This window comes from Hippocampus zosterae, chromosome 9, assembly GCF_025434085.1.
Source record: "Hippocampus zosterae strain Florida chromosome 9, ASM2543408v3, whole genome shotgun sequence".
Taxonomy (NCBI): Eukaryota; Metazoa; Chordata; class Actinopteri; order Syngnathiformes; family Syngnathidae; genus Hippocampus; species Hippocampus zosterae.
In genome coordinates, this window is record NC_067459.1 from 12,371,134 (window position 1) to 12,387,672 (window position 16,539).

General features: G+C 42.5%; 1 protein-coding gene across 3 annotated transcripts in view; it reads right to left on the minus strand.

Annotated features, from left to right (window-relative positions):
* The window catches only part of kaznb (kazrin, periplakin interacting protein b), a 107,603-nt gene that overhangs the window by 34,753 nt on the left and 56,311 nt on the right, over positions 1-16,539 (minus strand). Inside the window, exon 1 of one of the 3 annotated variants that reach the window (XM_052075684.1) lies at positions 12,129-12,225. The exons of the other annotated variants lie outside the window; for them this stretch is intronic. Coding sequence (XP_051931644.1) covers positions 12,129-12,210 — 82 coding nt within the window. The 5' untranslated portion in view covers positions 12,211-12,225. Of the gene's footprint in view, positions 1-12,128; positions 12,226-16,539 lie in introns of those variants that run through there. 3 annotated transcript variants of the gene reach the window in all.

Consider the following 16,539-nt stretch of genomic DNA (forward strand, 5'->3'; position numbering starts at 1 on the left):
ACAGGGAAATGAACAAGCAATACACATATCCACAACTGCAAGGATCATTTGAAATATGACATATCAGTCAATATAAACACGGAGTGATGTCTTGTTAACTCGTGAGTGATGCCCTCTAGTGTCTAAATGCTATTACTCATTTAGTGAATGCTATTACTCATTTAGCCACTAGAGGGAAGCAGTACTCTATGAAACATCACTCACCAGTCTACGAGACCTCAGTCAATGCAACACGTTGTTCCATTGCGTCCAACCTGCGGGCCAGACGGCACTGATTTTATGACAGGGGCCGAGGGCCGGATGAAATTCGACCGCGGGCCGGATTTGGCCCCCGGGCCGGACTTTGGACATGCCTGCTCTAGACGGTTGCCATGATATTGAAAGCCAAACTCTCCATTGGGTCAGCAGCATATGTGGTGGGGTAGGCCGCACAGTTACTCACTTGTGTGTGAAACAGGTATATTAAGACATCATAAGATACCCCGTCAACCAGTTGCCACTTATTCCACAACCTACGTCATATATACTGAGAAAAAATCAACACAAATTCAATCATGGCCTCCTACAGTGCTTTATTTCCATAAACGTCAAAATCATGTCAAAGGACCAAACGCAGATTCCAAACAATCGCAATGTTTGCCCAACAGCTATAAATGTAAGGCCAAACACATGCAAATGTATGAGTGCATGAGTGCACGCGCACGCACCCCACAGAGTTCATCTGCTTAACAGTACAGGTCACAGCTGGTACTGGCACTCGGGCAGGACCCCACATGAGCCTTCGCCGACCACAACAGCAAGATGATTTGGGTTTAAAAAGTGTGAGGTGAGACGAAATCTGCCTCTGGAAAGACTCCAGCAGAAAAAAATTCCTTCACCTTTTTTTTGTGCCCAAAGCTGCTAATGGTAAAAATAAATACTGTAGATAATATCAAATGAAGCAGTTGATCTTTTTTTTTGTTGTCCTTCAGATGTTTTCTTTTTTTTTAATGGGGCTAAGAGTGCAGGGTATTACCTATCATTCACTGGCTTTTACAATTTGGCAAAGAGTGAACAAACACTCAAAAATAATATAGTAAAAATACAATTGACACTTTTGCGAGGTGGTAGGCGGAGGAACCCAAAAAGCAGAGAGGCATGAGGAACAGGGTGGACTGAGCAAAATGTATTCACAAAAAAATACTCACAGGAGTAGACTGGAAACCTGAAGTATACAAACAAAGTCCTGAAAACCACAGAAAACCCAAGTAACAAAAACCTATGACAGAAACAAAAGGTGACAGGGAGACACAGCCACACAATGATCCAACCAAGACTGACAGAACCCAGGGAACTTACAAGCAAAGTGGCAACGAGACAAAGTGACAAAGAGACAACGAGAAACACCTGAACAAGACACAAATGGTCGAGGGGGCTGACTGCTAAACACAAGGGACCCGGATGACGACAAAAGGCGGAGACAAAAAGGGCACGAGGGAACAAAACCAAATGGAATCTAAACAAAACATAACAACAGTGGCAATTTTAACACGATTCAGAAAATGATGAATAACAAACAGAAAACGCTTCAGAAGTTGCTAAAATTTATCTGGCTTGTTTCACAGGAATGATGGAAATAAAGGTAAAAAAAAACATTTGTGGAATGTCTTCCACATTGCATGCTATATCGCATAATCACATTTTAGAAAAACAATTAGTAATGACATTCATTTAACAGAATGTTAAAAGAATATCCAATTTTGCGTTTATATACAGTACATGTACGACACACACACACACACGCAGAGAGACAAAGACGCACACACGCATGGATGTACAGCACACCTGCACGTAAATAATCTCCATTACTCCATTACGTTTAGGGTTTTAACACCGAGACACCAATGCCAATCGTTTCCTAATATGATTTAAAGGCAAAGTTATGTTGTTTGGTTCACAACATGTGAACCAAACAATTTTGTTTTATGTTAAGTTTGACAGTAAACTTCAACTGTGAGTGGCACACCTCCCGACCCTCCAAAAAAAAAAAAAAACTTTTTGAAAGCTGTTTTTTGAAGTCTCGCTAAGTGCCAAACTGCTGCTGGTTGTGAAATGAGTTTCCTGGGCAGTAAATAAAGATTGGTAATGGCAACAGGTTGACCCAATAACAGACTGAATAAATTACCCTTATTTCCTATGGGGCAAATTTTACAGTCTTGCAGGGGCTTGTGCCAAAGCTTACATTGTTCTGCATTCTTCACTATTCTAGCGAGATCAAGCGCGTGCGAGGAGTTAAAAGGGAATAACTAGCTGAGCACAATAATAAAAGATTGAAGGGCTGCAGTGAGAAAAGTCCTCATCAAGCCGCATGATACAGAGAAACACGAACACTTCCATTGGACCCTTCTTTCTCTGTCGTACACAGTCAAGCGTAGTCAAGGAATGCTTGTATCAATAATAGAACTAAAACTAGCTTGTTAGCAGCTCTGGATGAGACAACTTCAGATAGAAAAGACGATCGAACCAGCACACTTGCTATTCAAAGTGAATAGGCTATGTCATGTTGTTTTTTTTTTTTGATGAACATAGATACTGTTAGAAGCAACATATTCCTTATTACGACGGTTTTTCTTGTTTTGAGACGTTTTCTGCCTCACCAATGCTGCAAGTGGCACGCTATTGGCAAACAACCCATGTACTAACTGACCTACCGAGGGAAAAATAAAAGATGATTTAAAGCTCCGTTGCCTTTCAATGCAACACGCTTGCTGAAACATGTACCAAATTTGAATTTTTCCCAACATCTAAAAAAAAAAAAAAAAAAAAAAAAAACCCAACAACAACATTAAAGGTTTTACCGCAGGACCCCGTTACCGGACTATATAGACAGACGGACAGAATGACACACATATTATCATTTATCATGACTAGTAGTACAAATGCATTAATGCCTATGACTTGTACTAACTTGGCTACAATTCAGGTATTTTAAGCATCAAAAAGTCAACCAATCCCAAAGATGTACTTTGCAGTGACAAAAGAGAGCTTTTAAGTCGCGAAACAGAGAGGAGCTGAAGGCCGTGCAGATTCGGCTGAGAATAAAGATCAGAGAGGGGAAGAAGACATACAGGATGAAATTGGAGGACCAGTTACAGGCCAGCAATGTCACTGGGGTCTGGAGGGGCCTGAAAACCATCTCAGGCCATGACAGCCCAAAGATATTGACTGAGAAGGACAAGGACTGGGCAGATGGACTGAACCGTTTTTTCAACCGTTCGACCAGTCGTCTGTCCCTTCCCCCAACCACCAACTGCAACCACTCTCACTGAGGACTTCTTCTCCTCCCCCTCCTCTTTTGACCAGCTCTCAACAACCCAGTCTGTCACCTGGTTCCTGCCTGTTAGTCACAACAGAGCAGGTGTGAACCAACTGAGGAAGATGAATGTGAGGAAGGCATCAGGTCCAGACAAGATCAGTTTCCGGCTCCTCAGGACCTGCTCTGACTAGCTGTGTGACATTGTTCGTCAATGGATGCTACAGCTTCTTGTTGACTTTGAAACTTAGCTTGTAGCCGATGTGTGCACATTTTGAGTATGACGTCTCTGATCCACTGGTTAAAGGACACTTTGATTCTCTCCTCTTTCATCTCAAACTGCTTCAAACAACAAAGCGTGGGATGGAAAAGTGGTTCGGACTGCACGACTGTCCGTGTTTTGTTATGTGTTGTGTTTATTGATTTACTTTATGTTAACTGTTTTGTTAAGCGCTTTGTTACAGCTGCCGCTGTTGTGAAAGCGCTATATAAATCAGCATGTATTGTATTGTATTGTATTGTTCAGCACATGTTCAACCTGAGCCTGAAGCTGGGCAGAGCTCCACAGCTGTGGAAAACTTCGTGCCTGGTCCCGGTGCCCAAGACCCCCACCCTAAGGAGCTGAACAGCTACAAACCGGTGGCGCTGACGTCTCACCTGATGAAGACGCTGGAGAGACTCGTCCTCGCCCACCTTCGACCGCTGCCCATCAGCCTGGCATTGGCGTGGAAGACGCCATTATCAAACTCCTCCACTCAGTGCTGTCACACTTGGAGAAAGCTGGGAGCACTGTGAGAATCATGTTCTTTGATTTCTCCAGTGCCTTCAACGCCATTCACCCCAACTTACTGGGAGGCAAACTGCAGAACGCCGGAGTGGACCACCATCTCACAGCATGGATCATAGACTACCTCACAAACCGGCCGCAGTACGTGAGCTGCAGAGCTGTGAGTCGGACAGGATTCTCTGCAGCACTGGAGCGCCGCAGCGGACTGTTCGTCTGTTGTCTGCTGGTCAGGCAGCCTCTCGGTCTGGGACAGAAAGAGACTGGAGCTACTGGTCGGGAAGGCTGCCCCTTGACACTCTGGAGGAGGTGGGCAACAGAAGGATGCTAACTAAGCTAAAAGCTATGATGGCCAGTCCCTCCCACGCCCTCAGCACACCCTGACAGCACTTGGTACCTCCTTCAGCCAGAGACTGTTACACCCGCGCTGCAAGAAAGAGAGATACCGATGCTCGTACCTACCGACTGCTGTAAGGCTGCTGAATAAAAATAATAACAATAATAATAATACTACTTAAATTATGTGAAACAAATGTAAAATGTGAAAAACAATTGTAAATAGCACTGCGATTTACCAATTTTGTATTTATATTGCACTTAATTGAACGGTGTTTGTTTGTTTTTTCTTCTTTCTACCCACATTCTTGCTGCTGGAGTCCGCAGTTCGGGACAAATAAAGGATATCTTATCTTATCACGGCAATTATACACACTGCACAAACATGGACTTACAATTAAAAACAAAAAAACAACACAATCGAACCATTTTGACATGAAGACATATTTTCAAGGACCAACATTTTAAAAAGCGTGATGAAAAATGTCACTCACCACTGCCATTAGCTACGCTTCACCAAGCCGTGGCCATTTGACGTATTCCAAAATGTATTATGAAACCGACATTATTTTCAACAGGGTTTAGTGTGATATCACATGCCTTTTGTATTACGTTGCCAATAGTACATAATTGTTGTCTGCGCATCAATGGACATAATCCGCCACTGCAGCTTCATATTGTGCGGGTGCCCTTATTTGTCGATGCTAATATGAATATATTAAAACAAAATAGTAATCAGAAGGAGCTTTAGGCTAAATTTGGACTTCTGCTAGCAATGCATTAAATCATCAGCGCGACCCTGAAGTAGTTTCTTGTTTTCAAACAATCATCGCAATTACCGGTATCTACTTTTTGCTCCTTTTCAACCTCTATTCAAAGCAGCAGAGATCAGGGTCAAGTCAAGTCATTAGCTTTCAGCCTAATTCTGCCAGTTACCATAGAGACACCTATGTCTTCGGAGAGCCATGTTTGGGCAATGTGGCCCATGATTTTTTTTTTGCGGGGGGCATTTCCAGCAAAACACATGCTATATCCTTAACGAGATCACGTTGAGATTTGTATGAGAAAATACGTACAATCCGTAATAATTGACAGCTGTGGCTTGACGAGATGCTGCTTCACCCTTCACCTTTTTGGGTTGGCTTTGGTTTCCTTTAAAATTCTGTAATGATTGATTGATGATTTTTACATGACATTGATGAATAGAAAGGACTGATCAATTAGATCAGGAATGGGCAACTGCACAGAGGCGGGGAGCCACGCTCGGGGTACACTCTAATTTTTGCAAATATATATGTTTTTTGTAGCGGAGCAGTTTCAAGTTGAATCTCAGACCTAGGAGGTAGACGTTGTGCCCACTGGACAACACTGCGCTCCCGTTACATCCGCATGCCAAATCAAAAATGTGCTTTGGAAGAATTACATCAAAGTATTCCTCTGCAAGATAAAGTGTGCATTGGATGAAACTTTAGAAAAGGTGTTATCACAAATGAAAAGGAGAGAGTGACCCTGTAAAGCCACACGATGACTTGCATTCGTAGCCTGCGCGACAAGAGGTGTTAAATCTTGAAGGTTATTGCTGTTCCACTGACTCAGCGTTTCACTCTGCAATGTCTCAGCAGGAGCTGGAGATCATCACTTACTCCTCTTCGGGACCAATGGCTTCCCCTGTAGCGGAGAAGCACTTTGCAATATACTGTAGTCGCCTCTAATGCGTTTGCGTCTTATGTGAGGAATTGTAAATTAGCGGGCGCTGTTTTATACACTCCATAAACACGCCGGGCTGCTGCAGCTGCTGCTGCTGCTGCTACTCGTCTTCATGCATTTTACAAACACTGCAGCTGTTGTTAAAGCCTTGGTGTATTTTGATTGTGCACATAGCTGTTAAAGAAATAAAAGGACTGGAAAGTCTCAAAATGTTCAGTTGTAGGAAAACATGACTCTTATTATTTGGGGATTAAAATGGATTGCACATCTGCCTTATAGACAGCTCAGACCCACCAAATGGGAACGTGAGTATCTACGCTTGTTTAGATGTGCCCCGTGATTGCAGCCTGGGGGTTTACCCCCAATTCTTGATCAAACCCACCTGGAATAAAGGCCTTTCAAACCAAATTTGTTATGTTCAGCTTTCACCGTGGGATAGGGTACACGGAAAATGGCAGCCATTACAGCTTGCCAAATTTGGTGCCGGTTACTAAGTGACCAAACAGCAAGTGGCCTGGTGCGTTTTCCTGCTTGTCTGGCTGTAAAGTTGGTTGCAGCTTGGCAATTTGGATTTGTCACGGTTACGATAAAAAGCCTGGCTTTGCTTTTACGAAGAAGGACGAGGTGTCGACGAGTGGGGGCAAGATAAAATGAATGGGTTGATCTGACTATTAAGTCAAGGCAGGATCTTGGGGAGTTCAGGCTCATTCGTGAGTTTGGATTTTGGAGTTGGAGACAACCACAAAGTGTTCTTCTCCAAGTTTGTTTTTGTTCACTGTTGCCCACAACACTGCCAAACTATTTTGCTCTTTTTCCCTCTGACATCACTGCACCATCCCTTGCCTTCTACTGGATGTGGGGGCTGACGTCACACTGCAGGTGCACCTCAACTGAAAGTAAAACACGGAGCCTGTCATGTGCGTTACGAAAACAAACAATCATCACACAAATAAGGATATGCATGAGAGAAATCGATGGATGGAGGGTTGTTTGTCAAAACTTGTACTGAGATTGGCTGGCGACCAGTCCACGGTGTGGTGGAGGAACACAGAAGATGAGCAGCAGACTATCCCAGCTGACTTTGTGCGAGATGCACGTTACACCCCTTACAGCACAGATGTCAAAGTCAAGGCCCGCGGGCCAAATCTGGCCCACTATGTCATTTTATGTGGCCCGCGAAAGCAAATCAAACATGTCAAGTTCCATAATGGTTGCTAAAGTCTGAACCAAAATATCAAATTGCCATATGTAATCCACAATAACAGTCATTATTCTTGACTTCTGATTTTAAAACTAGTTATCCATTAATTTGTTGTGTGCCGTGTATGTAATATGTGGACGTGATTAAACGTTGATATGGATTCTCCAAATTCATTACGGCCCACCAAGGGAAACCGTAACTAGAATGTGGCCCGTGTACAGGATGCCAGCCAATCATAGGGCACATCTTAAAAAATACCCACTCACAAAAGAAATAAAAAAAAAATCCTAAAGTAAAAAAAAAATTATATATCATACAGGGGCGGACACAACTTAGGTCAAACGAATAGCCAACAAAACAACCCCTTTTCCAGTTGTTTTATACAAAACAACACATTTTGGGGCTTCTTTGTGGGTTATTAATTTGACTAAACTTTTTGGGTTAAAATTAGCAACCCCAAAAGTTGACCCAAGCAGTGGTTGGGGACTTTTTGACACATAATTGGGCTATCTTTGCTTTACCAGTTGTTAGAGTGTGCACCTATTGTCAATTGAGAGTATTGACTGAGCCTAATTTGCATGTTTTTGGAATGCGGAAGGAAGTCAAAACTGGAACCGAGAACCTCTCGACTGTGACGCAGACGTGCTCATCACAAATTCGATGTGCTGCCCACAATAAAGATTCATTTCTTTTCTCCCACTTGATTCTTTATTTTAAACCCGGGGGGAGTCTATATCACCGACCACAAAAAAAACAAAACAAAAAAAACCACAAAGACAAAATACCTACTCTATTCAAAATATGTAAATAAGTGTGAAATGATGCTTCACTTCCACAAAACAAACTCATTTGCAGCCAGAGCACGATCCAAAACTTTGCTCATCATTTCCACCACTGATCACAGTGTGTTGATAACGGGCGTCATTATTCATCTTCATCGCAACATCATCAGCCTGCATTCAGAGTGACAAAGCCAGCTCGTCACCGCACACACGGCGCACCGGCACTACAAACTGGAGATGGACGCCATCCAAAAAAAAAAAAAAAGCTCCTACACCTGTCACACGCACAATAGTCCACTGACTTTTCGTGCACCACTGAGTGATTGATGTAATCTCATTAGCTAAAGGAGTAGCGAATATGTCGCTGCGTTCCCTCATCCCATCTCCTTCCTTCCTTTCCCTTCGCATCATCAGTCATCAATCAGCTCTTCTGAGGATTAAAACCCCCAAATCCTGCAGCTCATCTAGCGCCCCCCCCCCCCCCTCTTTGGGATTTGGTCTTCTTTTCCTGGTGACTATTAAGATTCCCCTCCAGTCCCCAGAACTCTTAACTTCTGCTGCTGATAGATGCTCTCCGCCCTCGCACCGTCACGCTGCCTGTAATGGTCCCGCCAGCCTCCTTTAAACAAACGCCGCCGCCGCTTCGCCGCCTTGTTCTGCGTCACCGATCAACATTGCTTCGATCCGCCATTGACAGAGGCGCAACCGTCGGGAAAGAGCTAAGAAAATACGATGGAGGAGAGGACAGCAAAGACGGATTTTTTCTTTTTTTTGCAATAACTAGAAATGGCTTTTTTACTTCACCCAGGAGTCAGTGCTACCAAATTTTGTATTCAATTCTGATTGTTACCTTACCGTCAGGTCTGCCTCAGTGTGCAAGAATGATGACACTGCCATACTTTTATTCGGCATGTGGCGCAAATACCCTTGCTTGATTTCTGCTGCATTGTCATTTTAGAGTAAATTTATCTCAATTGAGCGGGCTTTCCCATTTCCCAAAACTCACGCAAATTTTTGCTGGCTGGTTTGGTAGCCTCTCCACAAAAAGGGGAAATTCAACCCTTGAAGCCAGCGGCGACATGAAATTTGGTAGGTCGTTCTGCCATGACCTACAAAAAGTCTCAAGAAGGCAAACAGAAAGTCCGCCACGTTGGCATGAAGTGGCCATTCAGGGTTCACTTTTATACAATCTTTCAGGTCCTTCAGAAACAAACTTTTCCGAGAGATTATTTCTGAAGGTACCGAAATGGGAATCTACATTTTGGGCCACTCTTACTGGGAAGTACAGTGGTACCTCGACTTACGAAATTAATTGGTTCTGGAAGAAATTTCTTCACTAGAGACACACTTTCCATGTAAATGCCCTAATCTGTTCCAAGGCCACCCAAAAATCATACATAAATGTTTTCTAAAGCATAAAAATGCATCAAAATATGTAACAAGTACATGTTAAAATTCTTCAAGTATTTTTAACTTTATCTTGAATTTTTACTCGTAACAAGAGGCAATATTTTTCTGTTGAGGCGTTTCGTAACTTGGAAATTTCGTACGGAGACGTTCGTAAGTAGAGGTACCGCTGTATTTGAGATTTTGTCAATGTGTGTGGATAATGATTGATGCCTCGCCCTAAAACACAAAATCTGATGTCACTTTAAAATGTTGCCAACAAAGCAGGTTTGACTTTGAAAGACGTGTCAGTGATAAACATTTTTGGTCTAATTGCACTAAATTTGAACGGTGTACAACTGACATGTAGGCGGTGTTAAAATGAAAAATCAGTTTCCATACTACGTGACTCTTACACTCAACTCCACAAAGACAGAACTTGATCACACAGTACGTCTTGTGTGCGAAGAAAGTCCCAGTGAGAGATTCAAAGGCACTGGGAACAGATTTTGCGATTGACAAGCGTTGATCAGCGTGGATCTGGGTGGGGAAACTGCAGCACGTCCTTCAAGTCATTTCCCTGACAGAAGCGTGCCACATCTCCCTTCTTTTTACCTTATCAATGTGAATTTATATATTTCCTGGCTGTTGGCTAAGACATTTCGAAACAATTATGACATTTTTGAATGACCGGATTCAACCCAAAGGCAGCGTGACTTCCAGAGGCACATTTAAGTCTGCCTTGGACGAATGGCAACTTTTATAAATGAGCTCAGGGAGTTTCTTCAAACAGAAATATTCTGAAGGAGGACCTATGCAAGACAAAGAAAGTACTTTTTTTCCTCATTGAAAAGTCAACGATTTGAATGCAACAGATTAATTTAACATAAATTTATGTGGATCCTTTTATGTGGAAGGGCGGATGACTTTGGCTCTGACAAATCTTAGTTTAAGGCTTTATTTGGTAACTTTTAAGAACATTTAGAAGGCACTTGAGTTAAGGCTCATATTTCTAATTTTCTCGGCGTATATTAACATTTTTGTCTGGATTTGGGCTTAAGCCTTGTGTGCAGAACCAGCCCACTGACTGTTGACTGCTCGAAGGATAAGATAAGATAAGATAAGAAAACCTTTATTGTCTCACAAAGGACAAATTCACAATTAACAGCAGCAAGGTTTGGAGGGAAGAAAGCAGAAAAAGTAGAAAACAAGTATTTGGATGTACAAAATAATTTTTAACACAAAATGAACTGTACACAGCACAGAATGCAGTATAAAAAGACACAATCTAAGATAGAAACATATATGCAATTGCGTATATGCTGCATAAGGTGGCAGTGCTATTTACAATGGGTGAGAGTTCAGGTTTTAAGATAAGATATCCTTTATTTGTCCCACACTGGGGAAATTTACAGCCTCCAGCAGCTAGAATGTAGGTAGAAAGAAGTGTTTATTCAGTAGCCTGACAGCAGTCAGCAGGAACGAGCGAACAGTGAAGATGGCTAACTTGGATCTCACAAAGTTTTAATCGATAGCGCTTTTTGTTTGTCTCGTATTATTTTGATCCTGCCTCTCGAAAAGCGAACACAGCCTCAGATACCTTCGAGTTTTCACATCATTTTGCTTACACAACGCAGCACTGATAAGTGCCAGAAGGGTGACAAGTTCACTCTTTGAAAACAACCCCCCTGCCCCCAAAACAAAAACAGAAAAGTAAATTGGCTGTACAAAGTAGTGCAACCAAACAAATTGAAATTAAGTCAAAGTTGCTAAGACAGTTCAAGCATGAGGATGGCTCGGAACAACTTGACTTTACTTTAACCCCGTCAATGATTAGAACATCTCCGACACATGCCAACATCTCGTGGAAAGTCTTTGCGGCGAAGTGGCAGCTACTTCATATTAAAATGACTTCTTGCAATTCCAACAGCAATGCGTCTCAATACTATTGTCCACTTAGCGTACTTTGAACATCGTTTGGGGTTTTTTTCGTGCCCTTACTTAGCGATCGAACATTATTTCAGGACGTCATTGTGTTGTTGATGTCGCTAGCAACCGCTCCAAACGCAGTCTGAAAGACTGCTGGGAACAATTTCAATTTCAAAATAAAAGCATCGATATCCATATCTTTTTTGGTAAGGTAAGGTCTACTTGGAAGTTGGCCTTCTCACTCCATTTGCGGTGTCTTACTGTCAAGCATAGCATGAATAATTGTTGCTGCGTTTTGGCTCAAGCATTTTTTTTTAGCCAAGGTACCTGAATTAGTCCAGGACATGCAAAATTGTCATCTAGTGGGGCACATAACCCTGTGCCCCTAACACAAGTAGCTGCATGAAGATTCAATCACACCCACAGCTCATTTTATAATGGGACCGTGCTATCAGTCACAAATATTGCTCGATGTCTCATCCCCCATCTACACACAAACATACACATACATCAGAGGTCCACATAATGGATATCACAAGGTTAGTTTCCAGCAGAATGTGTGTGCATGCGTGCATATCTCAACACAGAAAACATATAAGCTGGTGAAATCTGAGGTTGCCGCAACCCAGCTGCCTCAAACACACACACATATGCTGACGCACGCACGCAAACACACAGATGTGCACACTCGCACACGCACACACATTTCACCTCTACGCTTCTCAGAAGCACGCAGGTTCCACGGTATACAACTGGGCCGCGGCATCTTCTGGCCGCGCAATACAAAATCCATGTCGACTCTTCCTGTCATGTGTGCAAATGTTCATTCACCCTTAACCGTCTCACGATGGGGCGGGCGGAGCTTGAGCTTACTCGTGCCCAGATGTGGCACAGCTTAGTACAGGAGCGAGCCTTTACGTCACTTTCATCCCTACTCTCCTCCACTTTCCTCGCAAAGCCCAGTAAAGCTTTTAGCCTCTGGCCCCACTACCCGCAGGCCCCCTGCTGGTTGCTCCCGTCAGGGGGCAGATGGGATGGCAGGTTACAAGTTGCGTACATTTCTGGAATCAGAAGGAAGTGGAATACAAAGTGCATGTTCAATTGATAGTCTGAAGACCAGTGATTCTCAAACGAGAGTTCCACTGTTACGCCACTTCTCTCAAGTCGTACGAAAAGTTAAATACACGTAAGTTCAGTTGTATTTAACTTTTAAGTTCAACACGTTTGCATTTAATTTGAATTCTTTGCTTTTAAAGATGTAGATGGGTACCATTTTTATTTCACTTTAATGTTTAATACATTTTAATGACATCATTCGCTAAGTAAGGACTTAAATACTTTTTAGGAAGAAAAGTACGCTATTTTTTTTTTTAAAGAACACTTAATCCGATACAACACTACTTGATTATAATGTTGGTCATTGCGGTGGTACTTGGAGTGCAAAGTAATTTTGAGGTGGTGTAAAAAGTTTGACACCCACTGCTGTCAAATCAACTGAAATGTGCAAACGAGAAAATATGTTCATGGAAAATGTCGAACTTGTAGAAAAAGTTGAATTGTTCAGAAATGGTGATCTTAATTTGGGTGAATTAGAATGGTTTAAAGTCTCTTTACAAATGGTGAAGCGTCAACTTCATTTATACTTTTTCTCCACTAATTTGAGAAGTATGGCGTGGTGTATGTGGAATCATTCGAAATTGCGAATCTGGGGCATGAAGTCAGAATGACAAATTCATTTTACAAAAATGTGAATTTGTGAAATTTCTCTAATATTTTGGGAACGTTTTTCATGCAAATGTGGATTAAAATAAGATCAGGAGAGATTTAAAAATAAGTTTCAATTGTATGGTAAGTGAGAAATTGTGAATTTGAGAATATTTTTTTTTAAAAGTGTCTTAATTAATATGGGAATTTCCTCATGAAAAGTGTGGACTTTTTTATTTAACACAGGTTGAATGGAGGCATCAGGCTTCCTCTTATTTGCTGGGTTGTGGGGGGGGGGGGGTTTCTCCTGTTTTTATGATAATGTTTTTAAAAATGATGTGATTATGCTAATGGCCAATCGTATTAGGAACACTTCTTGTTATGATGCAATGCCAACTAGAAGCACAATAAAAAGCATAGCGCTCTCCCGCGGGCCCGATAGAAAGTGAGCATGATCAACTTTGTCGAGGCAGAATTCATTAAAAAGTCATTAGATGGAGCAGGTGTGCCTAATGATATGACTCGCCGACCTCGCCACCGGCAGCTCACATGCAGCCGGGCGGCGACCGCTCATCCGGTGCTTCTCATTCAACCCAATGAATCCCCGGAGGTGCCGGGCTGCATTACAGCATCCTCATTAGAGCCCGTTCGCCTCTTGCCGAGCTCGGCAGCATCGCAGCTCATTGGGCCGGTAAAAGTCTCCAGGTTGTTTTTCGAACCTTACAGTTCTCCGCCTGCCTCTCCTGCATCATCCGTCTCGCCGTCGCTTCCATTTGCCTCTCAGAATATTCTCTCATCAACGGAGCTGCATTAAGGCTTCTAAATCATCGGAGGCATGCGCCTCAGTTTTAAAAAAGGAGACAGAATGCATGAGAGGAGAAGAGCCCTGGCGACGGTCAGCATTACAACACTTAGAAAAGCCTCCAAATTTGCTTTCTCTCTATTTCTATTTATTTATTTAAATCTTTTTGGGGCTCCGTAGGCGCACGTTATATCAGAGGCCGCTCAGGCTTATGTCACCTAGAATAAGCGCGTACAAAGCAGCTTTCAAAATGTCCAAATTGTTTTTCCGCATGAGATAACGAAAGCTACACCTGTTGTGCGCCAATTCCCTCGTCTTCGGGTGTAAAAGGTGAGCGGTAATGTTTTTGGATGGAAGTTAGCACAGTGGAGGAGTGGTTAGCACGCCTGCCTCACAGTCGGGATGTCCAGAAATTGAGCTTGCATGTTGCATGTTTGTTTGTTTCAATAAAGATACCAAAATATAGGGCAAGACTAATATGGATTTCTTGAGGCCAATGCAGAATGCAACGTTTAGCCAAATAAAATTGTAAAAAAAAACAATCAATTGGCCGATTAATAAAAGAATACGTATCATGAATAAATGAACTTTTTATGGGTCTTTAAGACTTAGAATAAATATATGAATGACCTGAAAAAACATTTTACAATGATTAGTCTTTAGTATTGGTTTAAAAAACAATAATCATCACAATCAGCCGATATTTGCATAACGTCAACAGTCCATAGCGGTGAATTCGAGTGTGAATGATTGTTTGTATCTGGCTAAGTTCACCCTGCAGACTCTAATGCTCAATTGGGATTTTTTTTTTGCTATCGACCATTTGACTGCATGTAGTCGTTCACGTTATAAACAAATATGAATGGAATGCATCTATGAAGTGACACACATGAGCACAACTAAAAACATCATGTGGGGAAGAAAATGTGGTCCCTTGTGTCGGTCTCAGTTCTAACATATTTGTGACAATTTCAATGCTCTGGTGCTCCATCTGACCGATCTCCAACATATTAACACATATATTTATACCTGTTATGAGTTCTAAAGCACCTTCATTTCACCACTGACTGTTTGCTACTCCTTTCTATGAAAGTGCTCTGTGTGCCTGTCCATTTTATTGAACAAGTGTGTCGTTTTTCCATTTTTGGGTTGAAAATCTGAATGGTATTGCTCACAGTGAAATAAAAATAAATAAATAAAAATCAAGTACATGGCCCATTGGACAAAAAAAATGTCAGAACTGAACCTGCAGTATTAACATTAGGGCTGTCACTATCGAATCATTTTAAAATTGAAAATCCGAACGACGAAAATTACTCTTCCATCACATAAGTATAAACGCAAACATCCGAATGGGTATGAAAGACCACGGCCTGTGTCACCCAGTCAGTCCATATCCGGATAAAAATGAGTGGGCTGCATTAGGAAGGGCATTGGATGCAAAAACTCAGCTAAACATCACCATGATGACGCCTGATGAGATGTGCCCCGAAAATGGAAAATCGACTACAGTGTCATTTCCCACCAATAGAGGGCAGTGAATAGACTATGAGAAGGTCTTGCGTGGTTTAATGTACAACGAAGAGTTAAGAGTTATGTGGCCTGCAGATGTCTGTGTGGTCGGCGTACAATGACGTTTGAGGCGATGATGGATAGATTATTCTGTCTTCCCCTGCGAGCTCAGAAGACGCTGCCAAACAGGCTTAAGTGGGACAGAACCAGTTGCATCTGCAGGTGCTTGCACACCTTTTCATTTATTCATAAAGTGTGCACGATGTGGGCTAATCCCTGACAGGGTACGTGTTAAAAGGTCAAAATGCGAGCTAATTAGGGGAAGATGCAAAGATTACGGAATAGGAATTAGGGCTCGACTGGAGCTACACGTTGACTCGTGGGACCTTTAATTGAGTCCAGATGGAGCAGCCCGTGACTCCAGTCAGGAAAATGGAGCAGACGGAATGAATCGGAATGAACAGACGAAACTCTTACTGAGAGCCAATTAGTTGTAATGACATATGGATGCGAGGTAACAGGCAGAAACTGCTAGGAAAAGGTCAGGCACTCTGTATTTAATACAGAGCAGTTGAATCCGTCCATTTTCAATCGCATATGTCTTCATTAGGGTCACAGGTGAGTCCCTGGTTTGTCATTTATACAGACCTGTGGGCGTGGCTCTTTTTTGATTGGCTGATGGGTTGACTGAGACCTATAAACTCTTTTGAGCACAAAAACAAACGTTCCCTTGAATATTTGGCTGATATGACATCACGGCTGCAAATAAAGCCAAAACACTGCCAAGTGTGCCACTAAGGACACCTTCATGAAATAGTCTCAAAGCAGGAGCACGACAGAAGCGTACCGAGTTCTCTCGTATGTTCCAAAGGTACCTGCAAATGACTCCCACCCCCTCCTTCCTCGCCTTCTAATAACACCTTAATGATGCTACTGTTTGGACAGCACCGAGGCACCGTGCTTTATGGACTGACCTCAAAATCAATTCAGCAGCATGCCGAGTCTATTAATGGACATTCTCATCTTGGATCATAAGCCAAATGTGGCCACTGTCGCTCCTGTAGGACCTCGTGGTGGACGTGGTGCAGCTGTGCGTCACACGCA